Here is a 27,766-nt window from a genome sequence, read left to right as displayed (position 1 = left end):
AACAGCGAGCGTACTAAAATGTGGAACGCCCCAGCACAAATCCCATCACCCAAGCATCAGTTAATCTTTAGGATTTATTTACTCTCTGTCCCATTTGAAAGCACATAAAGAGTCTCCAAATGTGATGTAAGCGATCGCATTTAAAATTTCTATGTGGACCATAAAACCGGTGTTTTGTTTTTTTATGGTATTGTTGTGTATTTACTGTGTGTCAATAATATTCATAATCATAATTGTGCTATTTAAGTGTTATGTGCCAAGCACTGTACTAAGCCCTGAGGTAGATTCAAGATCATCAGGTCCCACGTGGGCCTCACAGCCTCAATTCCCGTTTTACAGATGAGGGAACTGAGGCACAGAGAAGTGACTTGTCCGAAGTCACACAGCGGGTACGAAGCGGATCCGGGATTAGAACCCAGGTCCTCTGACCCCCAGGCCCTTGCTCTTTCCACTCCGCCTCGCTGCAGTTCTAAGTTCTGGAGCAGATAACAGTGATTCAGGCCAGATCCTCTCCCCGTCCCCCACGGGGCTCACAGGCTAAGTAGGAGGGAGAACAGGTATTGAATCCCCGTTTTGCAGTTCAGTGAATTGGGGCTCAGAGGAGTGGTGGAGTCAGGATTAGAATGGGAACTGTAGAATGCTACTACGCCCTAGGGTCAGAATGTGTTTAATGCGTGCCCTGTTGATAGTGTTTTAAAATACGACGCTAGATGTATATAGGTAACGCAGCAGCTTTAACCTAGATGTTGCCTTTTGTTGACGATGCCGTCGTATCTCAAACTTTTATATCTTGTACGTGTCTTTTCTGGAAAACATCTGTCCTCACTGCTCCCTATTAGGGCCCTCTGATACCTCCTGAGTCTTGTTCTCGTTTCTTTGCCTCCCCGCTTGGCTCTTCTTGATCTCCTCCCCAGGATGTGTTGAAGCAGCGTGGCTCAGTGGAAAGAGCCCGGGCTTTGGAGTCAGCGGTCATGGGTTCGAATGCCGGCCCGGCCACTTGTCAGCTGTGTGACTTTGGGCAAGTCGCTTAACTTCTCGGTGCCTCGGTTACCTCATCTGTAAAATGGGGATTAAGACCGTGAGCCCCTCGTGGGACAACCCGATTCCCCTGTGTCTACCCCAGCGCTTAGAACGGTGCTCGGCACATAGTAAGCGCTTAACAGATACCAACGTTATTATTATTATCATAAAATGAACTTCCACCAGAAGCCAATTTTTGCATTTTAGTCATAGTTTAGTATTTCACCACGCTAGTAGTAGTAGTAGTCATAGTCATAGATTAGAATTTTACAACCCTTGTCGTAGTAATTTAGAATTTTACACACCATCAGTTGTAGTAGTTTAGGATTTTTCCACATTAGTAGTTGAGGTTTGGAAATACGCAATACTGGCTTTCCTGTTGCTCTTTTCTGAGGCCTCATTCTTTTCGCCCCCCATGATATTTAAGAGTTTCCAGGCACTGTGTCAGGCACTGGTCCCCCAGACTTCCTGGGAAAGGGGGAAAGGTTGGCTTTCTACTTGTCCCCATCCCACCTCTTCCGTTCCTCATCCTTTTTGCCACTGAAGTCTAATCCTTTGCCTCTACCACCCTCTACCCCTGGTTCCACCTCCGATTTTCTGAGTGATTTTGAGGCCTTTCTCATCCCCCTGTGGGCAGGGAATGTGTCTGTTACAGTGTCGTGTTGTGCTCTCCCAAGCACTTAGTATGGTACTCTGCGCATAAGAAGTGCTCAATAAATTCCTTTGACTGACTTTTCCTCCCCGCGTTGGTATTCCTGATGATCCTGCAGCCCCCCCACTTTCTGTTCCGCCCCTCAGCTCTGCACCCCCTCACCCACTCACCAACCGGGTCCTCCGCTGTACTTCACCATCGCCAGTCATGATGCCATCTCTGATCACGTTGACCAGTCATTAGACCGTTTCTAACCACACCAGAGATCTTAGATTTTTGATGCCCAGCCTAGCACGTCCCACATGCGTAAGGAAAGATGAAGCGATAACAGCGTGAACGTCATAGAGAAATCTTCCTCAGCCCCCGTGATTAGCCTAAGGTGGAGATCAGCAACCTTTTCTCGCAGAAGTGCCAAACAGAAATGAAACCTTTGAGCCGTCGGTGTGTAAGAGCCGATCCATGTGAATGGAACAAATGAAATTTACTTGAACGTTGCTTCACCGTGGAAGGGGTGATTATGAAACAGCGTGACCTAGTGAGTAAGGACACAGGCCCGGGAGTCAGGAGGACCTGGGTTCTAGTCCCAGCTTTGCCACTTGTCTGCTGGGTGGCCTTGGGCAAGTCACTTAACTTCTCTGTGTCTCATTTACGTCATCTGTAAAATGGGGATGAAGACTATGAGCCCCAAGTGGGACAGGGACTGTGTATCTGCCCCGGCACTTGGTACAGTGCCCGGCATATAGAAAGCGTTTAACAGGTACCATAAAAACAATTAGTTCATTCAAATATATTTATTGAGCGCCTACTGTGCGCAGACTACTGTGCGGAGTGTTTGGGAGAGAATATAACAATAAATAGGCACATTGGATGTCCATAAAAAGTTTACAGCCTAGAGCCGCGCTTACAGTCTAGAGGAGGGATAAAAGAGGAAGGGGAAAGAGGGGAGGGTGGGAAGAGGAGAAAAACATTCAATTCCATTTATCTTTCCCTCTCTTTCTATTTTGGGGAGGGGATAGGGTGAGTGCCAGCAGTCAGTTTGCAAACCAGGCTGACACATTCAACAGATTTTTAAAAAATATGTGAGGTGTGAGTCTTGATTCAAGTTGAAGAGAGAACACTTTTGCTGGCCCTCAGCTGGAAGGTAAGATGTGGTAGGCAGGGAGTCCCTGGTGCCGGGGAACTTAAAAGGGACACGGGTTCACCGGGCTAGATTTCCTAAGATGTCCAACAAAGCCAAGCAGGTGGCCATGGGAGGAGGAGGAGGAGGAGGAGGAGGAGGAGGAGGAGGAGGGAGGCAACTGTTTGGAATTGGCAGCTTCCTGCCCCTCGGCAGGAAAGAGAAAAGGGATTGCACAATTTCTGCCTGTGCTGCCAACTCCCCATCGTACCCCAGTTGCGTATGCTTCTTTACTATCGGTGTTACATCATAGGTTGCTGCCAGGCCTGCAGAAATCAATCACCAGTGTTTATTGAGGCCTTACTATGTGCAGAGCACTGTACCGAGCGCTCGACAGCCCACCTGTCTTAGCCCCCGTTGGCCATTCTGAAGCGAGACTCCAGGGCGGCCTCTGGACTCCTCGCCTTGGGCGGGGCCACACGAAGGACTGGTTCTGGCCGGTTCCGTTGGCCTGTCGAAGTCGCTACGGTTACCAGGAGACGGCGGCCCCAAGAAATTTGGGCCGCCGAGCTGGAAACCATTTAGCAGGCCAGTGTTCCCGGTGGTCAAAGAAAGAGGCCAGTTGCATTTTGATATTGGAAGTTTGGGGGAGGCTTTATATTTCGTAGCTGTTGGCCGACCTTCGGGGTGACGTGCCCCTCGGATGTCATGTGAGAACTCCCTCTCGTATAAGGCCTTTTTTTAATGGTATTTGCTAAGCCCTTACTATGTGCCAGGCACTGTACTAAGCGCTGGCGTAGGTACAAGATGATAAGGTTCGACACAGTCCGTGTCCCACGTGGGACTCACAGTCGTAATCCCCGTTTTACAGGTGAGGTAACCGAGGACCAGAGAAGGCAAGAGCCTTGCCCAGGATCACGCAGCAAACAAGCGACAGAGCTGGGATTGGAACCCGGGACCTTCTGACTTCCAGGCCCGTGCTCTGTCCATTTGGCAACGCTGCTTCTACCTGTGATATAATAATAATAATAATGTTGGTATTTGTTAAGCGCTCACTATGTGCAGAGCACTGTTCTAAGCACTGGGGTAGATATACAGGGTAATCAGGTTGTCCCACATGAGGCTCGCAGTTAATCCCCATTTTCCAGACGAGGTAACTGAGGCGCAGAGAAGTGAAGTGACTTGCCCACAGTCACAGAGCTGAAAAGTGGCAGAGCCGGGATCCGAACCCTTGACCTCTGACTCCCAGGCCCGGTCTCTTTCCACTGAGCCACACTGCTATATGCATCGAGGGACTCTGTGCGTCACGGGGGGAGCGGAGAGCACCAGCTGAGAGCTGAGCAAGGGAAAGAGTCAAGCGAGGGAACCAGTTGCCCAGTTGCGTAGAGTTGAGTCAGTTGAAGAAGAATTGAGCCAGTTGAGGGAAGAACCCTGAAGCCTTTCAGTTTCTGAGCAGCATTAGGGGCCACTGTGGATTCGTGAGGAGATGCTTGTTTTTCAGATAATGTTTCTTGTTCCCAGATCCTCTCCTGTTTTTGTTCCTACCGTTAATGACTGATATTAAACCGGCAGTCTCTGTTTTCTAAACGGAAGAATTGCTATCCGCTACCACCTTCCTTGAAATCCCTCCATTTTGATGCAAAACCAACGGGAATAATGTGGTTCAAGATGAGGTTTTTCAAGGATTTCTGACCTTTCATGGCTGTTGAATTGGATGTGTTGGGATTTACAGCAGGGTTGCGTTTTAGAGATGAGGCCAGAGGCGGGAAATGTAGGTCATTTAGCCGGGAGAGAAAGTCCTCAAAGTCACAGTGCTCCACAGTGCTGGGCCACGTCCGTCGTAAGGCAGAGGAGCCGAGATTATTCTGTGGGACGGAATTTTGCTGTTGAAAATGTGCCCCGCTTTCCCCCCACCCCCCGCCCCACTTCTCCCTTCCTCTCCCCCGTTTCGCCACGTCATTCTCCGGCAGCGCCACGGCGGCTCCGTCTTGGCCTGCCTCCCAACACGTGCACTCCTAGGCATCTGCTACCGACTTGTCGATCCCCTACTTAGATACCCAGACCGCCCCACCTTCAGAAACTGGTCAGAATCCACCCGGCCTAAGCCGACGCGCTCGAGTCGGCGGGGCCCCGTAACGGGCGAAAGGAATAAGGGTCGTCCACAGGGGGCTTGACTGTTGTGGCACCAGATCTCTTTCCCTTCAACTTCCTACAGAGAGGGAACCAAAAAAGGGCCTCTGGAGAGAGCCGGCGAGGCGAAAGACGAAAAGTTTCGAGCGAAAGCGACGTGGAGAGAGGGAGTCACCAAGGGGAGCCCGAGAGATTGGCGGGGCAGAGTTTGGGCCCCGTGTTTCTCCGTACCCGCGTGTCTGAACACGCACGCGTTCACACGCCCCACCTGACTGATGCTCTCTGCCAGCCAGGTTGAGCCCCTCTCCTCCACCCCACCATCAACACCACTTTTCTTCAGCCCGTGACTAATCCTCTTTCGGGTTTAGCCCCATTCCTTCCTTCCAGTCACCATGTCCTGCAGGATTAGAACCTCTAACAAGCTGGACTTGGCCAGCGGGCTTCGCCTTTTACACCCAACTGTTTAAAAAAAAAAAAAAAATCACAGTATATTGTCCCTTTGCGGGAAGCAGCGTGGCCTAGTGGAGAGAGCACGGGCCTGTGCGTCAGAGGACCTGGGTTCTATTCCAGGCTCTGCCGCCGGTCTGCCGTGTCACCCTGGGCAAGTCACTTAACACCTCTGTGCCTCAGTCCCCTCGTCTGCCAAATGGGGATTCAGTGCTTGTTCTTCCCCCTATTCAAACCTAAAGCCCCCCATGGGAATCTGATTGTCGTGTGTCCGTTCCCACCCTTAGTAACAGTGCGTGGCACCTAGTAAGCGCTTAACAAATACCACAATATTAGTAGTAGTAATACAGAAACACTCTGTTGTGTGACCTTGGATAAGTCACTTAATTTCGCTGTACCTCAGTTACCTCACCTGTGAAACGGTGATTAAGACTGTGAACCCCATGTGGGTCCAACCCGATTACCTTCTATGTACTCGGTGCTTAGCACAGTGCCAGGCATAGAGTAAGCGCTTAACAAATACCATAATTATTATCCTTGTCATTTTTATTGCTAAGAACTCATCATGAGCAAGCCACCATTTTGACTTATAAGGTGTGTGAAATCACCTTGGCGCATTCAGTAGCGAAGCGGACCGTGGCTTTACAGGAAAGGAGTGGCTTCGCGTAGCCGATTTGATGTAAACGAATTGCCGAAGGCCAGTTCCAAGTTCTGAGCATTCGGACCACGTTGTAATAGAATGGTGTGGCCTAAAACCTGAGTCACGGTGATTTTGTCTTTATCCGGGGGATCCTGAAGCGATTATGTAGCTCTCTTCCTGTCGCTGCCAGCAGGAGGTGACGGTTTCGCTGGGTGCCCGATTAAAAACCGACCCTCCCCCCTTTTCCTTTTCCAGGTGCATCTAAGGAAGGAGGCGCCGGCGCTGTTGATGAAGATGATTTTATAAAGGCATTTACAGATGTCCCTTCTGTACAGGTAGGACATTTCAAAAAAACCCTGTCTGTTTCTGGACTCGTGTTGCATTGGCTTTGAGCTGGAAATATTTGCCTCTGTCTCCTAATTTAGCTAATTTTAAATGCCCCAGAATTTGTGCAGTGTTACAGCCCTCTAGAGCGCAAGCTCGACCTGGATTGGGAACACTGCTACCACCTCTATCCTATTGTCCTCTCCCAAGCGCTTAGTACGGGGCTTTGCACACAGTAAGCGCTCAATAAATACGATTGAATGAATGAAATACCACCAAAAAGCGCGTTTTCTCTTCCCCGGCATTTTAGAACTGTGCGTGGTATGTAATAAGTGCTTAATTCGTAATTGTGGTATTTATTGTCATTACTGGGGGAGGAGAGGGAGATGGTGAATGACCCTTGCCTGGTCCCCTCGTGCCCCTGCCAACATAGCGCAGGACTCCTGGGCACGAGGCGGTGATTCGTTGATTTGTTTTTCCCCCGACCCGTTTCCTCGGAGTCACAGAGGGGATTGGCCAGCCTCAGCGACTTCCATCTTTTTCTCCCTTCCGATGGGGAAGTGAGTGCAGAATGGGAAAGATTCTCTCGAAGTGGGGGGTGCTCCCACCGCACCTCATACCTCAGCCCCTTTGCCTGCCGGGGAGGGCGTGAATTGGGGCACGGTTCCAGTCGGAAGCTGTGACCCGCTGATGTGTCAGTCCTTCCTCCCCGTCCCGTCCAGCACCCTCCCCCGCGTCTCCCTTCAACACCTGTCCTTCCTCTCCCTTTGGCTGTGAGCTCCATGTGGCCCAGGGACTGTGCCCAACCTGATTACCTTGTATCTGCCTCGGCGCTCACTACAGTGCTTGACCCGTAGTAGACTCTTAAATACCATACTATTAATTATCATTATAATCCCTGGATTATCACTGGATCAGAGTGGAGTAGGGGTGTGTGGTGGAAACATAGTGGAGGGGGAGAGAGAGCGCGCACATGTACACCCTCACACCCCAAGGTTGCCAACTTCTGAGTGATTTTTGCAGTTTGTCGTGAGTTGAGTTGGCTGCTCTGTTGCGAACTGCTCCCAGCCGTGGAAGGCTGACACTCTCTACCGCACTTCACCTGGCAGTAAAACAGTTTAAAAGTCAGTAATTGTGGTTTGTTTGGTTTTTTTTTTACTGTTTGTGAACATCATTCCCAGCTGTTAGCAGTGCAGCAAGAGACCCCTCCTTCTCCGTTAAGGTTGACGTGCCAGTCCGTTTTTGTGTGTGTGTCCTAAGTGTTTTAAAACTTGGGGTTATGATTTTTAAAAAGCAAAGCTGTTGCCTCGTTTTCCCACCCACTCGAAGCTATTGTGGTTTACACTCTCACGTATTCCCTAAACACAATACATCAGTTTTGCCAAATGTGTGTTAAACCTCAGAAGAGGCAATTCTGATTAAAATTCCAAAGCACTTGGAAACTAATGCTAGACTTTTTTTTTCCCTTTTTCAAGATCTATTCCAGTCGAGAGCTTGAAGAAACTTTAAATAAAATCAGGGAAATTTTGTCTGATGACAAACATGATTGGGATCAACGCGCAAATGCAGTAAGTGATCATTCGTCGTTCCAAGTGTTTTGTCCTTTCCAAACTTAGCTCTGCACACACTAAGCGCTCAATAACTACAATTGAATGAATGATGTATGGCAGAAGATAGTGTATGAACAACTGACCCGCACTTGACAAATCTGAGGAAAGAATATTAAACCCCTCTAGAGAAAAATCAAAAGATTTTAGGCCTACTGTAAAAGTAAATTTTGTGTAAACTAGGAAATTGATCTTTGCGTAGGGATTGTTTCCCCGTGATTATCATATAACTGATGTACTCGGGTGCTTTTGTGTATTCTTGGTTGTTGTTTTTCCCAGACTCCACTTAAAATGACATGACATTATATTAGCCTCCAACATACTGGGTGTCACTGAATCGGAGTAGTTTGTCATAACTAAATGTAATATGTACGGGCATCAAAAAAAGCGTGTTCAGTGGCAGAATTAGAAGTTTAATTTACTAGCACAGTTCCTGTCAAGATGCCATTTCTGCCCTAAGGTGTGTGTGATGACCCGCTGTGACCAGAATCCTCTTGAGGAATTAGGAAACGTCCTTCCCACAATATATGTGTGCCTAAATAGCCTCGCAGCGCTGGTGGAAACAGCAGTGCATATTTGTTGTGGGCAGGGAATGTGTCAATATGTCTATTATTATATCGTACTCTCCCAAGGGCTCATTACAGTGCTTTGCACCCAATAAGTGCTCAGTAAGTGGGATCGAATGAATATCATGCAGCTTCAGCCGTGGGATCTGAATTCTGCACGCAAATTCTCCCCAGGGCGGGACCCCTCAGGGAATCAACCCTGACATCCAAGGGAAAGGGGCTGCTCAGTATGGAGACAACTTTTAAAATCGGCGATTCGACTCTGTACCACCTTCTCGTTGGATATCGGCTCTGGCCTCGTTTCTCGTGTTTAATATTGATTTTTGTTTTCTGGGCCTTTTTTTCCTCTTTCTGTTTCAGCTCAAGAAAGTTCGATCCTTGCTCGTCGCAGGAGCCGCACAGTATGACTGCTTTTTCCAGCATTTACGATTGCTGGATGGGGCATTTAAACTTTCAGCTAAGGATCTCCGCTCCCAGGTGGTTAGGGAGGCCTGCATCACTGTGGCGTAAGTTCCTGTTTTCCGTGACGGGCTTTAGTATGAAATTTAGTGGAGTTTCTGCCGTGGCATTGAATTCTACCTTCATCATTTTTTTTCTTTGCTATAGAGTGTGTTTAACTCCTTCAGCCAGGTAGACTAGTCCATTAAAGTTTCTAAAGCACGATGACTTTTCCTGTAGTAGCAAACCATTCTTATAGCAAAAGGGATTTTTCAGCCACCCAGTGAGCTCGCTCATATCCCTCGTGGGCTACCAAGAACAAAACCTTTGGCTCCTGCCCTCTTTCTCCCTCTCCCACTCGGTACGGTTCCAAGTGGAACTGGGAAAAAGAAGCTATTGTTCTCCACTATTCGTCACCTTTGAAAGAGAAATACTGTGCTTATGGTGGAATCAGGAGAAGGTTTTTACTGAATGACTTTGCCACAGAAAACCGTGGACCTCAAAAAGCAGTTCAAACAGTGAACAGTCTTCCTTGGGGAGTTTCTGTCTATCATCGCTTCCCCACAAACCTGACTGCGGGCTTGCTCAATTTTCTCTTTGTTCTCCTTTTTGATGTCCCAAACAGCCACCTTTCAACGGTTTTGGGAAACAAGTTTGACCATGGCGCTGAAGCCATCGTGCCTACGCTTTTTAATCTGGTCCCCAACAGCGCGAAAGTCATGGCAACTTCCGGATGCGCCGCAATCAGATTCATCATCCGTGTAGGTATTTCCTTGTGGTAAATGACTTAGAACATGGTGAAAGAACATCTGAAAGCAGTCCATGGTCCATGTAGTGTCCCCGAAGTTTTGAATAACAATTGTTATGGTATTTGTTAAGCGCTTACTCCGTGGCAGGCACTGTACTAAGCGCTGGGGTGGATCCGAGCCAATCGGGTTGGACACAGCCCCTGTCCCACATGGGCCTTACAGTCTCAGTCCCCGTTTTGCAGATGAGATAACTGAGGCACAGTTAAACAGAAGCGGTAGCTAACCAATCATTCCTGAGGAAAGAATCTCAGCTTGATACCGTTGCCCTAGACTGTGAGCTCGTTAGGGGCAGGGAATGGGTCTGCTAGTTCAGTTGGATTGTACTCTCCCAAGCGCTTAGGACAGTGCTCTGCACATGATCAGCGCCCAGTAAATACCACTGATTGATTGCTGACAAGGCAACAAGATGGTACCTGGACACCACGGGGTCTCTAGGGTTGTGTATGTTTCCTACCCACCTGCCCTCGACCCCCGATCACTGCCGAGACTTTGAGCCCCTTTTTGTCTGTCTTTGGTGTTTTCAACGCTCCTGTGGTGCCTGTCTCTGATCCCGTTTCCCTCGCTTCAACTTTTAGTTTGTGAGCCCAAGAGGCACGGGGATCCTGGTTAATTCCCACGCGTGTGTTTTCTCTCAGCGCTTCATTTTAGTGCTCTCTGCCCAGGAAGCATTATTACTACCCTTGCAATTATGTGGTACCCCAAAAATGTATTTTATTTCCTCCTCCAAAACCAGAATGAGGCAGTTAGGTGGTGGAGGCGGTTTGGTGAACAGATATCTTTTTTGAGGGATTCTTTTTAGGATTTTAGTGGGCTTCAAAGTACTAAGCTGCTATCAGGTTCCAGGTCTGTGGGTTGATGTTACTTAGCTTGGGCATTTTCAGTAGTTTCACACAGGAATGTCATTCAAGGTAACTGCGCAGTATCGTTTATTGGGTTTTTTCGGTCCATTTCAGCATACCCATGTTCCTAGACTCATACCCTTAATAACAAGCAACTGCACCTCAAAATCAGTGGCTGTGAGGAGGTAAGTGTTTCCTGTTATCCTGCTCTTAATGTCTAATAAAATTCTGTTCATGCAAAAGTGTGTTTTTAATTTGATCAATTTCTCAGCTTTCCTTAACAACAGTAAATAAAAATTCTAATGAAACTAGGGAGGAAAAGAAGTTTGGGCGGATATTCTCTTTCTCTGCCCCCCCCCCCCCACCCGCCCGACACTGATATTTTGGAGAAAGTACGTTCAGAATCCTAGGGTTATGTAAGACAGAGGTGTTGTGAGCACCCAACGTCAGCACTGTGGTCTAGTATCATAAACTAAACTAGTATAATAAACTGCCCACTCTTTCCAAAAGAGGCAGAATCAAAACCTAGTTATTGCATATTGCATCAGTGCATCCTGTAAAATTTAGAATCGGGAAAAGTACCTCTTTTGGTGGGAGGGTTTGGTAGAGGGTTCCGCATAGTGCCGTTTGCCTCTGTTTCAGAAACATTGGCACGTGTGCAAGAAGGCCATAGAATGTTTGTTTGTTTTTTTAAGGCAAGTCCAATTGCTGAAATGAATCCCTGGAGATAGGGGTCTACAGTTAGTTCTCTGAGTTTCACCCCATGACACCTTCACAGCCCCCCTTTTCCCCTAACCCCATGTCCCACCTTTGAATGCCTCCATCCCTCACTTAAGCTCTCCCTTCCCTCAACTTAAACATTCTAGGATCTGGTGGAGAGAGGCTAGAACAGTGGGCGAGTGTAGAGGCCTCTCCCCCAATTCATATGATTTATAGTTTTCTAGTAGTACCCCCTTGCAATTCTTCAGAACCCTATAACTGCCCCATCTGCTACCCTGCCAGAACTGCTTCAGCATCCCCTTTTGGGTTTAAGAAAAATGGGCGTTTTGGAGGCAAACCGGAAAAGGGCTAATCGGCCAGTGGTATTTATCGAGTGCCTACTGTGTGCCGAACACCGAACTAGGCAACGGTTCAGTAGCGGGGGCAACATTTTCTTACGCCTGTGATTTTCTTCTCTTTTCAGACGCTCGTTTGAATTTTTAGATCTACTGCTGCAGGAGTGGCAGACTCATTCGTTGGAAAGGTATGGCTCGATCTGGCCTGCCGTCCACACTGTGACTTGGTCGGCACGCTTGCGCGTAGACGTGCCGAAGAGCAGAGGGGACAACGGGTCGTGAGGAAGGGGAGAAATGAAGGCAGGGACTTGATGAAAGTGAGGACTGGAAGGGAGAAAGGCACGCTCCCCTCTAGACTGTAAACTTGTTGTGGGCAGGGAATGTGTCTGTTTATTGGTATCTTCTTATATTGTACTCTCCCAGCCACTTAATAAAGTGTTCTGCACACGGTAAACGCTCACTAAATATGATTGACTTCAGCAGTCAATCAGACGCTTTCTGTGTGCACAGCCGTCTCGTAAGCACTTCGGAAAGTACAACGTGGTAGACATAATCCCTCACCCCAAGGAGCTTCCAGTTTCCAAGGAGCCGACGGGCCAGAAAGTCAGTTTTTTTTTTCTTTTCAACCTTGACTGGAAACTCTCGGGCCTTGTCCGAGGCCCGGGGCGAGCAATGCGAGGGGCCCAGTTCGGAAGGCCGTGTCATCACCGATGGGAATAGTCAAGCAGAAGACAGAGTGCGCCTTCTCGTTATTCCCCAGATAACCCTGGTTTGGAATTTTCAGCAGGATACTTAGACGCTCTGGGAGGTGGAGTCGGCTAGGGACGGGGGTGTTCGTGACTCAGCTGTGCTGTCGGGATAGACCACGATGTTCATTACCGCAGTAAGAAAATGTTTAACACACAGAGAAACATCAAGCTCAGCGGATCCTGCTTCTGTTACGCCTTCAACCCAAGAGCGATGAGCTCTGACACTATTTAAGCCCTCAGTGCGGGGCCGTTGAGGCCTTTTAAGGCGGAGTGATTAGCCCTAAGTTGGTATTCAGTCCGAGGACAGGTTTAAGACCCACATGAGCATCCTAAAGGTCTCTAACTGCCCGGAGTCTGTGTCTTTGTCATCCTAAAGGTCTCTAACTGCCCAGAGTCTGTGTCAGTCCTCCCTTCGGAGGTCAGCAAGCAGCAGTGACAGCTCCCCCCCCCCCCCCCCCCCAGCTTTTAAACTCTGCTTGTTGACCATTATATCGAACTGCTTCTTTATGGGATGGTCCTAATCTACCATTTACAGTTCCATTGTCTTCTGCTCTTAGAAGACATCTCCCTGCGGGGGGTGTCCACATTTAGGTCTTCACTTGGAGCCTGTCCATCTGACTCACCTGCAGTGGCAAGAAGCGATTTGCCTAAGGGCACTAAACTTAATGCGGTGTTTACCCGAGGTGCAGACTGCACACTTCAGACTGCTATTTTAATACCCCATTGACTGCACACTTCAAACTTTTATTACCCCATTGAATGGGCAGTTGATCATTGGATCGATCAAACTGTGTGCAGAGCACTATACTAAACGCTTGGGAGAGTCCAGCACAGTGGAGTTGGTCGACACGTGCCCCGCCCACAACGAGTTTACAATCTAGAGGATGAGTTTACACTCTAAAGGCATTTGAAAGTTCCTGGCCTAAAAAATCCATTATATGAGCGCTTTAAGTTATTTGAACGGTTATGACAGGTTTTCAGTTGTGGGCAGGCAATATTTAAAACCAGATCAGGGTCGTCATCTTCAGGTCAAGGTCCTCTAGACTAAGCGGGCAAGTCACTTAACTTCTCTGTGCCTCAGTGACCTCATCTGTAAATCTGTAAACTGTGAACCTCACGTGGGACGACCTGATTACCCTGTATCTACCCCAGCGCTTAGAACAGTGCTCTGCACATAGTAAGCGCTTAACAAATACCAACATTATTATTATTATTTTAAGCACTTTGTGGCCAGGGAACGTGTTTATCAACTCTGTCGTATTGTACTCCCCCAGATGCCAAGGATTGTGCTCTGCAAACGGTAAACATGTAGTAAATACCGTTGATTGTTTTTTGCTAATCTGCCTTCCTCTTAGGCTGTGAGTCTCACGTGGGATAGGGACTGGGTCCCATGTAGTTGTTTCACATCCACTCCAATACTTAGCCCGGCGTTTTGTAAATGATAAAGCCCCTAATAAGTTCCATAGCTGCTGTTTATCGCCATTTCAGAAAGCCAGCATGTATCCGCAGCAATTACCTCTTTTGTGAAGTAGTTTTCGTTTTTTAGAAGAACACAGACAAGGCTCGGCATGGTAACGTGAAAAACATTTAAGAAACAAAGCAATAAAATAAAACTTGTTGAGAGATCGATTAGTACCGGCTGTCACTGTTGTTCGTTGGAATTAGAAATAAACACATTACAAACAATAAACAATTGTTTCAAGTCCCAAGCACACTAAAGCAACAGTACAAATTCCTTTTCATATGAGACCATTCCTCCGCAGTTCACTCAGGAAACTGTTTAGTTCCTAATTAGCCCTAGCAGAATTTACATAATAATGAAGAGCCTTAAGGTAAACCATGTCTTACCTGGCCATTAACTCTCTCCAAGTCAATCAGTCCAGCAATCAGAGGTCTGTATTGAGTGCTTACTGTGTGCAGAGCACTGTACTAAGCGCTTGGGAAAGTACAGCAGAGATGGTGACAGTACTCCCTGCCTACAGAGAACTTACGGTCTACTGGACTAAGTAGTCGACCTTTCGTTCAAGCTAAGTGCCAACTCTCCAAAGGAAAAATTGTTCCCGCTGATAGTGACCTTAAGAGCCAAAGGAAGAAAATTCTGCTTTTTGGTTAGTCTTGGTAGTGTGATTTTTAAAGATGGGCCCACGAGTCTGTTGGTTTCTTGGTTAATGTGCAATTAGAAACATGACTCAAAGAGCATTTGTTTTCCAGGCACGCAGCTGTTTTGGTGGAAACTATTAAGAAGGGTATTCACGACGCGGATGCCGAGGCCAGAGTTGAGGCAAGAAAGTAAGCCATTTTGTTCACTCTCGCTGAGGTTTCAGATCCATTTAAACGTTCTCTGTGGGACACGTTTTGAGGAGAGACGACTGCATGATGACTTTTGATCTCTCATTATGTATACTCGGATGGATTTGCAGCTAACGGTTTCAGTTGAATGCTTAACGGACACTTCCCACTTGCCCGTTGTGGCTTCTGATCCGATCAGTGGAGTCTGAGGTTACCATAAATGGGAAAAATTTAGGTTGGATTACACCTTGCCCAGCTTTTTAAAAATTGACAATCTTTGTAAAATTAGCAGATGTCGTTAGAAAGGTACTAAATTTCCATCCTCCATTTAGCCGTAATGCCTGTTAATCGTCATACTAGCACGGATTTCCTGTTGGTAATGGAAATCCGAACTATCCAGACTGTTGATAATGGAAATCCAGTCTATTTATGCATCCCCTATTTGGTCTCATAACTTGAATCAAAATGCAGCAATATAGAACAAAATTTCACCAGCACCAGGAATTTAGTGGGTTTAAGTCATTGATGGGGAAGAAAAAAAAATCTTCACAATTGTGATGTAGAAGAAATATCCTTCAAGGAGGATTGCTTTCTTCTCATAATCCTGGAAATACCCTTCTTCTTCACATGTGCAGTCTGTAGTGAAGGATTAAAGAGAATCACCGTGTCCTTCCACAAACTTGCCAAATCCCCCGTGCCGGTAGTGTAGGCTGAGCGCGGGTGTGGAATTTCCCAGCAAGCGAATGCCAACTGCTAGGCGATTCTCGGGTTATTCGCAGCCAGCGACGTTGTCCCTACTGCACTCTATAATCCCAGATTGTAACACTGTTCTGAACGTACCATTTGGTCCTGTGGAATTTCCACAAAGGAATTTCTGTTGCTGTAGTGGCAGTTCAAAATCGAGTCAAACCGAGGCAAGCCTAACGCATCACCACCCGTCTCTTTGTTTTACAGGACTTACATGGGCCTTAGAAACCACTTTCCGGGGGAAGCCGAGACACTGTATAATTCCCTAGAACCGTCCTATCAAAGGAGCCTTCAGACCTACCTAAAAAATTCCGGTAGCATAGCATCTCTTCCTCAGTCAGACAGATCGTCATCAAGCTCACAAGAGAGTCTCAAGTAAGGTTCATTTATGTGGTGAGGTTTAAGCTAAAAGATCACAAAAGCGGGAAAGTTCAATGTGTGCCTGCCCAGTATCCCGAAGGAGGTTAGGCTCAAAGGGAGGCTCTGGCTCCGCTGCCCCGGGGGGTGGCTAACTCGGGGATGAGTAGATTTTCACGGTTTTTGGACAAATTTAAAAGTGCCCCCCAATTTTTTTCTCCCACCGGGGAGGTGTTTCTCCGGGGGAAAATCTTCCCAAAGCGTTGGATACGTCGAAAGGCACAGAAATCCACTAATCTACCGCCATTCTTTCTCCTTGCTTAGCAAGGATGGAGTGGAATGGCCTGCATCGGCTAGATTTTTGTGGAGGATTTTGTCTTTTTTGATCCTCTTAGCTGAATCTATTCCGTGTCACAGTCTTGCCGAGTTTTGTTGCAGGTAGCCGTGTAGAAATGTGAAGAAAAAAACCTAAATGTGTAATGAGAGCAGTAAATGACAGCTTGACGGTTCTGTGCGTTTGGCTGTAAATAAATCAGATCATCTTTTTTTAATATTCCGTTTTAAATAGACATTGTTTTAATTTTTACCCTTGCATCCTAAATGGAACGTCTGACGCCAACTTGTCCACAGATGGTTGAAAGACTGGGCCAGTGACTCTTTACCACCTCAGGCCCAGAGTAAAACTAGCCCAGGGAGTTGGTGGAATCTAGGGCCCATGAAGAGAGGCATCCACCAGAGTGACTCAAAGACTGTTCTGTGCTGAGCGCCCCTTGTTTATCAGTCAGTCCATGGCATTTACTGAGCACTTCCTTTGTGGTCCCACCTTGGGCAAATCACTTTACCTCTGTGTCTGTTACCACACCTGTAAAACGGGAATTCAATTCCTATCCTCCTTCCTACTTAGACCGTGAGACCATGCGAGACAGAGACTGTGTCCAACCTTATTAACTTGTATCTACCCGAACTCTTAGAACAGGACTTGACACATAGTAAGCACTTAACAAATACCAGAATAATAATAAAGTACAATAGAGTTGGCAGGCACGTTCCCTAACATAAACATCGTAAAGAGGAGCTTCTTTATGATCTTGCCCAAATGGAAGCCTTTTAGGTGAAGATACCTGCTAAACTGCACAGTGTTCAGAAAGTGTTGAAAAATGTTATTTTAAGCACTAGAGTTAGGTAGTGCTCTGGCCTAATGATTTCTAATGATATCACAGCAAAGTAATTCACTATTGACTGTCTTTCTTTCAGCCGTCCTTTCTCCTCTAAATGGTCCACAGCCAGCCCCTCTACTATGGCCGGAAGAGGTAATTACCTGTTGCCATTAAATTAAGAATGGATTGGCTTGTTCTGTTTGTGAATCCTTCAGGAGTATTGAGTGCTGGCTTGTGGGCAGAGCACTCTACTTAGGGCTTGGGTGAGTATAATACAGTGGAGTCGGTAGACATGAACCCTGCCCGCTTATAAGAGTTTATAATCCAGGCAGGTAGGCAGACAGTAAAGTATATCACAGATAGGAGCAACAGAGTTTCAGGATGGGTACGAAAATGCTGTGGGGGGAGGGATGTGTATCCAAGTGCTTTAAGGGATACAGAACCAAGTGCCTAGGTAACGTCGGAGGGAGGGCAAATAGCGTGGCGAAATGAGAGATTAGTCAAGCAAGGCTTCTTGGATTTTAGTAGGGCTTTGAAGATAGGGCGATAGTCCTTCGGATAAGAACGGGCAAGGATTTCCAGGGCGGAGGGAGGACGTGAACAAAAACGGGTCATGGGCGAGAGTGACACGACGGAGGTTCAGTAAATAGGAGGGTGTTTAAGGAGTGAAGAGTGTGTGGGCTCAATTATAATTTCGTAGTTCTAGAGGCAGTATCATTTTTAAATGATGATGATGGCAAGAGATGTGTCCCAGGAATCTGGTGACGAAATGCACCCCATTGTAATTCCTTTCCCTCCTTTCCCCTCCCCCTTTTAGTGTCCATGGGTTTCAAAGCACCTCCAACTCCCGGAAGTTTGCAGAGGTCCCGGAGTGACATCGACGTCAATGCCGCCGCAGGAGCGAAGGCCCGCCATGCTGCTGGTCAGCCAACCGGAAGTGGGCGCTTGGGTGCAGCTGGTCTACCTCCCGGCTCCTATGCTTCCCTAGGTGAGAGGCAGATAGTTGGAAGAAACCGCAGCGAGCGCCCGTCAGCGCAGCCCTCTCTGGTGGGATTCTCGGAGCGGTTTTCCCTTCCGTCTACGGGCTAGAATCTACTCGCTTTTGGATGAGGTGACCCTCTGCCCCTGTGCGCTGTGTAGGATGCGGGGGGCATTTGAGCTCCAGGGATCGGCTGCAGAATCTCCATTGTTCCAGGCCCCTCCTCTTGACTCCTCATCCCTGATTTTCCTCCACCCAGGCCCAGCAGCTCTCCCTCTCATTCCCCTGGGGCTCAGGGAACCGGAGCCTCAAGGGAGGAGATTCCTAGGACCGATAGGCTTTCATCCTGCCTCCCACACTCCTCCTCCTTCACTGCAGTTGCACCCCGCATGACGATCTATGTACGAGGACAGGCGGAACGCAGTCGATCGACCGTATTTATCGAGAGTTCACTGTGTGCAGAGCACCCTATCAGGGGCTTGGGAGAGTACAGTACGACAGAGTCGGTAGGTCCGTGACCTGCCCACGACCAGCTTACAGTCCAGCGGGGGACCCAGACGTTAATAGGAAGAAATTAGGGATGTGTACACAGGTGCTGTGGGGATGAATAAAGGGTGCCAATCCAAGCACGGTGCAGAAAGGAGTGGGAGAAGAAGAAATGAGGGCTTAGGGAAGGCCTCTTAGCAGAGATGTGCTTTTAATACGGCTCTGAAGGTGTGCGAAATGGAAGCAGACCCCTCTTCTTGTGTGTCTCCCGACTATACCGTACTCTCCCAAGCGCTTAGTACAGCACTCTGCACAAATCCCTCAATAAATAGTGGCTACCGATTGATTGATTGATTGTTTCTGTATATCAGTACACTCCGAATAAGGTGGTTTTCCATTCAGCTGGAGTTTGTAAGCTATGAGTTCGTTCATGCAAGTTGCAACCTAAATCATTATACAGTAAAATACTGCATGGGCATGTGTCTTTTACATCTCCTGTATGTTTTTTTTTCTCTTATATGTGATCCAGGTTGAAAACCACACATATAAAAGCATATTTAAGCACAATCTCGGTGTGTGTGTATCTGCCCTGTTAATTCTAGTCTTGTGTCTGTGATGAAAATGTGTGTGTTGTATTGTGAAACCTTTATTCTAACCTACTAAGTTTTCCTGTTCTTTGCTTGTTCTTTCACCAAAGAGGATACTTCTGACAAGATGGATGGTAAGAGTTTCTTTTTGTCTGCCTCTTAATCCTTAAGTTGCAGTTTCTTTTAAGTGGTAGGAATGGCATGTTATGTAGATTTTTGTCCTTAACCTATTTCTGAAAAAAAAGAAACTGATTTTTGAAATACATTTCATCGTGTGTAACCATTTACTAACTCAAGTTCACTTAATACGAAAAAGCTGAAGCCTACCTCTTATAGAAGTCCAGTGTTAGAACTAGGCATGTTCAGTATTAATAGGAATTCCGATAAAGTGCCTCTGCAAGATACTGAGATTTTATTTCCACGCTCCAGTTGATAATGACTGTTGCATACTTGTTTAACATTTGAGATTATCTTCTGTGCTCTCCATTCAGGTTTCAGAATAGTCATAGATGTTTCCATTAGAGGTTTCCTAATATCTTAAAGCTCTGAGTAAAGTTAATTAAAGAAAATGAAAGCTAGTTGCTCACCTTAATAAAGTCTGTTGAATTCCAAACCCATTAGATTGGAATCGAACCCCTCTTCTTCTCTGCCTTTTCTGCCACTGCCAAAGGAATTCAGGAGAGAGCTAAAGCTACTCCATAGCTGACAAACCTGAACTAAGGTGCAGGGAAGGAACGAGGGCTGGGGGATCGAGTTGGGGAAATAGTCATTTCCTGAATCGCCAACTGCCCTGGGCAGATCTTTTTAAAGAGTTACCTGCAGTTAAGTTTGTGCCCAAACCTGGACGTAGCAGGCAGGCACTCACAGTGTATTGTCCTTTGTAAATGTGCATCCAATTCAGCCTTCTGTTTCTAACTGGCCTCAACCCCTACGATTAAACTTTGGAAGGGTCCACTCATCAATCAGTCGTATTTCCTGAAGGCTTACTGCATGCAGGGCACTGTATTATTCAAATATATATTTGCATATGCTCTATTTACAATTATAGTATTTCTATATTCAGTATAGTAGCTCTGTATCTACTGTAGTCCTCCTTCCCACTTTGACAGTGAGCCCCATATGGAACAGAGAGATCGTCTTGGGCCGGATTAGGTGGCACCTACCCCAGCACTAGGTACAATGCTTGGCACACAGCTAGCGCTTAACAGGTGCCATTATCGTCATCATCATTGAATCGTTTTATCATATTTAGTACGATAACGCCCCTTAACGGACCAAAAAAAAGGTAAATTGGTCTCTCCTCTTATGGGGGATTGCCTCTTCTAGAACACTCACGGGTAGGAAGTACATCATTGTGTTGTACTCTCCCAAATGCTCAGTACAGCGCTCCGCGCACAGTAAGCGCTCTGTAAATACGACTGATTGATTGACACTTAGTGAAGCATTACCAATCAGTACAGTTTCCTAGATTCCACACTCTCATTTGGATGATAAGCGGGATTGGCTCTAGACCTCTCATCCGTTGTCTGCGTGCGTAAAGGTGATTTAAGAGGCTCAGCGGTTCAAGCTTTCCTGGGGTCTCAGAACCAGCATCCCTTTTTCGAGCGGGAGGACTTAGATTTTTGGATGCAATACGTGATTTCCTTGACACTTGAAAAAACTTCGAAGGTGAAGGAATTTGTCTTCCATGACAAAGCACGGCAATCCACTGAGGATTTCATTATACACCTGAACCTTCCTTCCTTTCGATCTTTTCCTTTCGCACTTTCTGAATCATTGTGAAACTGCCAGATCTCGGTTTCTGTTCCAGGTCGAATGACATTTAGAGCAATATCATCAGCTTAGCTCGGAGGTCTGTCAGTAACAAAGTATGGTTATTTATTCTTAGTAAGGTCTGTTTCCCCCTCTGGACTGTAAGCTCGTCATTTATTCATTTTAGAACTTTGCTAACTTGATTGTCTATAGTGCTTTCTTTAAACTGTATCATTTTCAGAATCGTTAGGGTGACCTGACCTCTTTTTTTCTTTTTCAATGAAAAGAAAGAGAAAAAGCAGTTGGGATATTTAAGTTAGTAAACCTGACTCGTTTACTATTTCTGCCTTTAATCTTCCAGAACGATCTGTGTACCTGATTTGTACAGCGAACGATATATGCTATGCGTTCTTGTGTGATAAAGTTGCTAGTTAAGTTACTTAACTAAGTCATTAAAAGGAATTCAATCAGAGGGAAGTAGCACCGGTTGAAATGTCATTGTTTTATTTTTTCTATTTAGGCACAGCTTCTGAGGATGGTAAGACTTGCATACATTTTGATAGAATAGAAAATCACCGTCACCATAATATTTTCATTGATAAAAGCTAAAACTGTAATATGACATCTCTGTGCTGAAGATCCTTACTTCCATCTAGCTGGCTTGTACACCACACTTTACTATCTGGTTGTGATGATGTGTAGTTTTTGTGCCCTCCCCCTTTTATTTTTTCGCTCTGACAATTAGACAGTCATTTGCTCTTAAAATGCCACTGTTTAACAAGAGTAACCTCATTTAATTGTAAACTTGAACTAGACTATTTATGTATCCTTTTCACAATTCTCTTCCTATTTTTCACATCATTTGAATGAATGTTGTTCTGCTTTGGAGGCATGTGTGTTTATCATTTATTGTCAACTAACTGGAGACTAGAAGTATTTTGACATAGTATCCCGTTAAACATTTTTGATTTTTTTTTTAACATTTCTCTTTGGAGCTGATCAAATGCATCTCAAAGAAACCAACATTACACCTGTGTAGACGCTCGCCTGTAGATGGAACAGCCCTTAAGCTTAGAGCAGATGGCATTTAGTCACCCTTGTCTGCCTTGTCAGCCCAGGGTCCTGTTGATTCACTGCCTTCAAATGTCTTAACGGCGAAAATTTTTAACGTCCGTAATACTGCTTACTGGGTGACGGCATTCTCAAATAGAATAGTTTTCTCAAACGTTGTCCTGATCACCCTAGTACACCACTTGATAATTTAAAGGGACTGAAAATGCTTAAGCCTACCTGTTGGCTTAGTATTTAATGGAATCCACCAATCCACCTTTTATATGCCTATTTTTAGGATAAATCTCTATGTAGGGAAATGCACGTCACAAGGTCTCCTTACTGTTGAAAGTAGTTTATTCCTTCGGTTGCACGTTGTCTGAATATTTGAGGTGGTAAAATCTACTTCCAGTCTTGTCTCCCATCTTGTATTGCATTCACACTCACACACAACTGGTGTGAACTCTGTGCTGCTTTGATTTCCGTTCCAGAGACATAAGGGAAACCAGAGTGAGTTGGGGAAGGGAAACATGCATTCAGAATGCCTCAGAACCAGAGCAGTCTTCCTATGGGATATAGGAGCAAGAGAAAGGCCTATAGTCTGGCTGCCTAGAGAACTGCCCAGTAAATTTGGGATTCTTGAGGAGAATCTTGAGGAATCCTTTTTAATCAGGATTGGCTGGATTCATTTGAGCCTTATTCCTGCAGATTCAGAGAAATTTGGGATTCAGTTGAGCAAACACAACCATTGTACCTCATTATCGTGAGCATCGCCTTCTTAGTGCGAGCATGGTGTCCTCATCCAGTTTCGGTAGACCTGTACAGAATTCTTATTTTCCAGCCACCTTTAAAGAACAACCCATTTAATTGCGGAACCTTTTTACTTCACAGGTCGGGTGCGAACGAAGCTTTCAACGCCCCTTGTTGGTATCGGGAACTCCAAGACCGATTCCAGAGGACGCAGTCGAACGAAAATGGTCTCCCAGTCTCAGCGTATGTATTGCATATCGGTCCCATTATGTTTAATGAACTCGGCTAAGAGTTTTAAGCAAGAGAAGTATTGGGATAATGACCAGTAGGTAAAGACAAAAAAGAGAGGCCACATACTGAGATGTTGTTCTGTACCATAGGTTCTGCATCACCTGACAAAAATGAAGGTATTTTTCAATGTTTTGGGTCAGTGGTTATGCATGTTTTGAAATCTTTTTGAGTGGGTGTTGTCTGTCTCTTTGGTCTGTCCTTAGGGCTGGATCATTAATATTTACCACAGATGAATGGGAACCTCACCTGCTTTGGAAGTACGTCCTATAGAGTTCCTCCTCCTCCTCCTTCCTTCTCCCCCCCCCACAAAATAAAACAAAATAAACCGAGACACCAAAGAAAACCGCCTGAATTAAATCTGGAATCTAGTCAGAAATTTGCTATAGTACAAAACAGATCTCTTGGGGTCCTTGTGGATTCACGGTAATTGACATATCCTCAGTACCCAAGACCGGTTTTCTTCCAAAAACAGTCTTGCAGGTGGAGGCCCTTCATTTCTGAAAGCTGGTGGAAACGTGATTTATTTCGGGTTAGAACTGTGGGAAAATATGTCCCGCCTCAGCATAACCCAAGGTGACCAGTCAATTGAGATAAGTTCCACAATTTGTGTCTGAAGCGACCATTTTTAATCTGGGGGTGATAATTGCAGGTAATGATTTGAGGATCACAATTTTGAGGCCCAGGTAAAATGAATGATCCAACTCGGTCAGCCAAAATGGAAACATACATCTATTTATGACATTTTAAAATCTCCTGGTGGGTTGTCAGTAAAGTAGGGTGTCTTTTTTCTCCTCCTCCTCGGTTTTCACTGGCATTTTACCTCTAAAACTAGGGATGTGTGTGTTGTTCTGGGAGAATAATGGTGATGGTTATTCCAAGTACGTAGTTATTCGTACCCAAGGGCTCTTTGACCGTCTTTCGAAGGGCCTCTGATTTCCTTCTTGTTTTCCACAGGCAAAATAATTACCTCTAACAGAAATCATTTAGGCTCTCCAAATGTCAGAGCGAGCTAGGAGTCCAGTCAGTCATTCGATTGTATTTGTTGAGCGCTTATTGTCCGCAGGGCACCGTACTAAGCGCTTGGGAGAGTACAACACAACAATATCACAGATACATTCCTGGGCAGACCTTTGGCCCAGGGCAGTAGAAGAGTACACTCAGTTCTCTCGACACTCATATTTTCGTTACGTAGATTGGGGAAAGGGCTGTTAAGGCATTTAATAATGTATTTGTTAAGCGCTTACCAGGAGCAGGCCAAGCTCCATTCTAAGCGCTGGGGAGGATACAAGGTAATCAGACTGTCCCATGTAGGGCTCACAGTCTTAGTCCCCATTTTACAGATGAGATAACTGAGGCACAGAGAAGTTAAATGACTTGCCCAAAGTCACACAACTGACACATGGCGGAGACAGGTTAGAACCCATGACCTCTGAGACCCAAGCCCGAGCTCTTTCCACTGAGCCACGCCGCTTCTCTGGGAATGTTCTTCCGGCAGCCCGAGCCCCTCTGGGTAGGACACCATGGCAGAGGAATAGGTCGTGTGCGGGTGAGTGGTGTCCATCCATCAGTGTGCGCGTAGCTTGGGGCTAAACCCTCGGGAGAGTACAATAGAAGCATAATCACATTTTGCCGTAACGCGTGTTGGTCATGAGCATAACTGCCACTGGGTGTGTGTACCACATGGGCATCTTCTTCCACTGGCACCACTGCTGTCCGGTACTAGTTTTAACAGAAGAGGGTAATTTTCGAGGAGCTTTTCCCAGAGTGAGCCCTCATTCCCCCGACCTGCCCTCCCCTCTGCTTCACCCAAACATTCAGACCCCTGTCCCTCCAGCACTTTATATCCAACAGCCCTTAGGTGCAAGTCGTTGAGGGCAGGGATCAGGTCTGTCCATTCCGTTGTCCTTTTCCAAGCGCCTAGCACAGTGCCCTGCACAAAGCAATCACTCGACGCCTGTTGCAGTAAGACAACCAGAGATGGTGATAGAGCAGAGAGCCCATGCCAGAGCAGATATTCAAAAAAACGATCACCGTGACGGTAAAATAAGCTCGCCCCAAACCAGCACTCAGCACGGTGCTCTGCACGCAGTAAGTGCTAAATACTCAATAAATACCACTCCTAGAAGTTATTGGGCAAAACGACTGTCGTAACATTTAATGAGTCGATTTAAAAAAAAAAAAAATTGGTCCTTTTCTGTGAATTAGCTGATTTAAGCCTTTTGCATCTACTTAGTATACCAAACCCGCACACTGCAATTTATATCCGCTCACAGGTACTGAGTGCCCTTGGGTGCACTGAACTATAGTCGTAGAACTGTCTCTGGTGCTTTAAAGAGGAAGCTGCTGCTGTTGCATCTCTGAGTGTGCGGGTGTCATTTAGAGGCAGTTCCTTGCACACTGTGCCCCTGGAAATGGAATGGGATAACTTTTATATGGGACAACGTTTCTGGCCTCTCGTAATTCGGGGCGAGCGTTGCGTCCCCGAACAGCCTGCTTAGATATCCTGGGAGTGGTCAGGTAGCACTTCTCTCCCTCTCTTTCTCCCTCTCTTTCTCCCTCTCTCTCCCTCTCCCTTCCTCTCTCCCTCTCATCTCATCTCCTCTGCTCTTCTCTTTTCTTTTCTCTTCTCTTCTCTCTTGTCTTGTCTTTTCTTCAACCCCCCCCCCCCCAACCCCCCACCCAAAGAGATCAGACCTGGGCTCCCTGTGTTGGATAGTTGAGGGATAGAAAGATGTAGGCATTAGATTGTAGCCACCCAGTAGTACCCATGACCAAAGAGGCAGGTCTGGCCCGCCCGCTCTTCTTCCGCCAGAGATCACTCCCACCTGGGGAACGGGCTGCCCAGGGCATGGGTGAGCTTCCCCCTTGATATTTTAGTGAGCCTCATGAGTCTCTGTTGACCCCGCATTTTCTTCTGCCCTCCAGGGATTTTTTTGGAAGCACTAGGAAAATCAGACACAACCTTGCAAACATCACTTGACTTTGTACAGACAGTAGGCACCTCGTGGGCAGGGATCGCGTCGACAACCCTGTCCTGTCATATGCTCCCAAGCGCTTGGAGCGGTGCTCGAGAAACACCGCGGCTTGATTGGTAAAGGGACCACGAGAGTAGCTCGGTTGCTTTATTAATCAGGCAGCAAAGGGAGACTCGTTGGTTCCCAGCTGTGGTCAGTTAGCAGCGTGGTCTAGTGGTTAGAGCACGGGCCTGGAAATAAAAAGGACCTGAGTTCTAATTCCAGCTCTGCCATTGGCTGTGTGTGACTGTGGGCAAGTCACTTCTCTGTGCCTCAGATACCTCATCTGTGAAATGGAGATTAAGACCGGGAGCCCCGTGTGGTCAGGGACTGACCACTCAGTTAGCTTGTACTAATAAAAATAATAATGTAGTATTTAATAATTTACTATGTACTAGACACTGTACTAAGCACTGGAGTAGAACCAAGCAAATTGGGTTGGACATAGTCCCTGTCCCATATGGGGCTTACAGTCTTACTTCCCATTGGATAAGCTTGTTGTGGGCAGGGAATGTGTCTGTTTATTGTTGCATTGTACTCTCCCAAGCGCTTAGTACGGTGCTTTGCACACAGTAAGCACTGAATGAATGCAATCGAATAAATGAATTAGATGAGGGAACTGTTTCTACCCCCGGACTTAGAACAGTGCCTGGCATATAGTAACTACTCAACAAATACCATTTTTAAAAAAAATACCTCTCTCTCTCCCTGGCAATGTCAAAAAAAATTCATATAAAGTTCTCATGGACTTCGTCCTCTAGACAGGTTGGGAGCGAATTCTGTTTGTGAGCGAATTCATTTGATTGTCAGTCGATAGTTTTTACTGAGTGCTTACTAGGTGCACAGCCTTATGGTAAATGCTAGGGAGAGTACAACAGAGTAAGAAGACAGTTTTCGTCCTCAAGAAGCTTACACTCTAAAGGGCTGGGGGCTTTTTCCGGGGGCGGGGGGGAGAGTTGTTTGGTTTTTTTGGTTTTTTTTGGAACAACTCTATCAGAACATTCCAGATGATTGATCCGTAATTGTAACTGCATTGGAAAGCTTTACTTTCCTATCAGTTAGTTCCAGACACGAGGCCTTTTCAGTAGGCTAGTGGGTGATCCACTTTTCTTGGGTGGTTTTTTGTTGTTGTTTTTTTACAAGTCACGGTTAAATGAAAAGAAGCGCCTAAGTGTTGGAGATTTTTAAAACTGAACCGTATGCATTCAGTTCTCCCACACCCACTTCCAGGGTTCTCTTTCTTTCACACATCACCCCCTTAGGTGGGAGAGAAATCAGACAGACGGGCCATTGGATGAGGAATATTATTGCCAAGAGACCAGGAGAGTGTGAATATATAATGTGACTGAAAAGTAGAATCAGTCAAGCAGTGGTATTGATTGTTCTCCTGTTATGGGCAGAGCACTTGACGAAGTGGTTGAGAAGGTACAGAACAATAAACTTAGACACATTCCCTGCCCACACCGAGTATACAGTCTCGCGGGTGGAGGGGAGGCTAGAATAGAGGATAACTTTCAACCCGCTGCCTGGGGAGATTTGAGGAGCATGTTAAATGTGCTTTTCGAATTAGCTGTTAGGTACGGACCTCCGCTAACCACATTTTATTTCAGAACTTCCCTTTTCGTTTCATCCCGCCACTTAGAGCAGTTCATTTAAAGCAGACCGTTCGTTCGCCTTCCACGTGAGAGTGCAAGCGAAGGCGAGAATGGCGAAGGGGTTAAAACGAGTAGGTTTTTTGAGGGTGGACGGCCGTCCCTGTTCGAATCTCCGGGGTTTTAGTGCGGTTTGGGTGATCCTTTGGAAATAACCATTGACATTAAGAATCGGTACACGGTTCAATGCTCATCTCTCGGCGTAGCAATATTACAGTGATCTCCATTTCCATCGAGCCCTAATGAAACCCATTAGGGCGTG

The 27,766-nt window shown here is 46.4% G+C and overlaps 1 protein-coding gene across 47 annotated transcripts in view; it reads left to right on the top strand.

Moving 5' to 3' along the window:
- CLASP2 (cytoplasmic linker associated protein 2) overlaps window positions 1-27,766 on the top strand; it is a 175,354-nt gene that overhangs the window by 92,379 nt on the left and 55,209 nt on the right. For 18 of the 47 annotated variants that reach the window (XM_029048866.2, XM_029048861.2, XM_029048870.2 and 15 more), the window contains 13 exons: window positions 6,262-6,341; window positions 7,806-7,898; window positions 8,864-9,009; window positions 9,567-9,702; window positions 10,704-10,774; window positions 11,773-11,832; window positions 14,605-14,682; window positions 15,637-15,804; window positions 17,041-17,096; window positions 17,761-17,931; window positions 19,106-19,129; window positions 21,268-21,285; window positions 22,689-22,790. In XM_029048866.2, the coding sequence (XP_028904699.1) occupies window positions 6,262-6,341; window positions 7,806-7,898; window positions 8,864-9,009; window positions 9,567-9,702; window positions 10,704-10,774; window positions 11,773-11,832; window positions 14,605-14,682; window positions 15,637-15,804; window positions 17,041-17,096; window positions 17,761-17,931; window positions 19,106-19,129; window positions 21,268-21,285; window positions 22,689-22,790 (1,203 nt within the window). Of the gene's footprint in view, window positions 1-6,261; window positions 6,342-7,805; window positions 7,899-8,863; window positions 9,010-9,566; window positions 9,703-10,703; window positions 10,775-11,772; window positions 11,833-14,604; window positions 14,683-15,636; window positions 15,805-17,040; window positions 17,097-17,760; window positions 17,932-19,105; window positions 19,130-21,267; window positions 21,286-22,688; window positions 22,791-22,927; window positions 22,955-27,766 lie in introns of all 47 variants that reach the window. The other 29 variants (XM_029048858.2, XM_029048869.2, XM_029048862.2 and 26 more) reach the window with 5 other exon arrangements.

This window comes from Ornithorhynchus anatinus, chromosome 21, assembly GCF_004115215.2.
Source record: "Ornithorhynchus anatinus isolate Pmale09 chromosome 21, mOrnAna1.pri.v4, whole genome shotgun sequence".
Classification (NCBI taxonomy): Eukaryota; Metazoa; Chordata; class Mammalia; order Monotremata; family Ornithorhynchidae; genus Ornithorhynchus; species Ornithorhynchus anatinus.
This window is presented reverse-complemented; position numbering and strand designations above follow the sequence as displayed.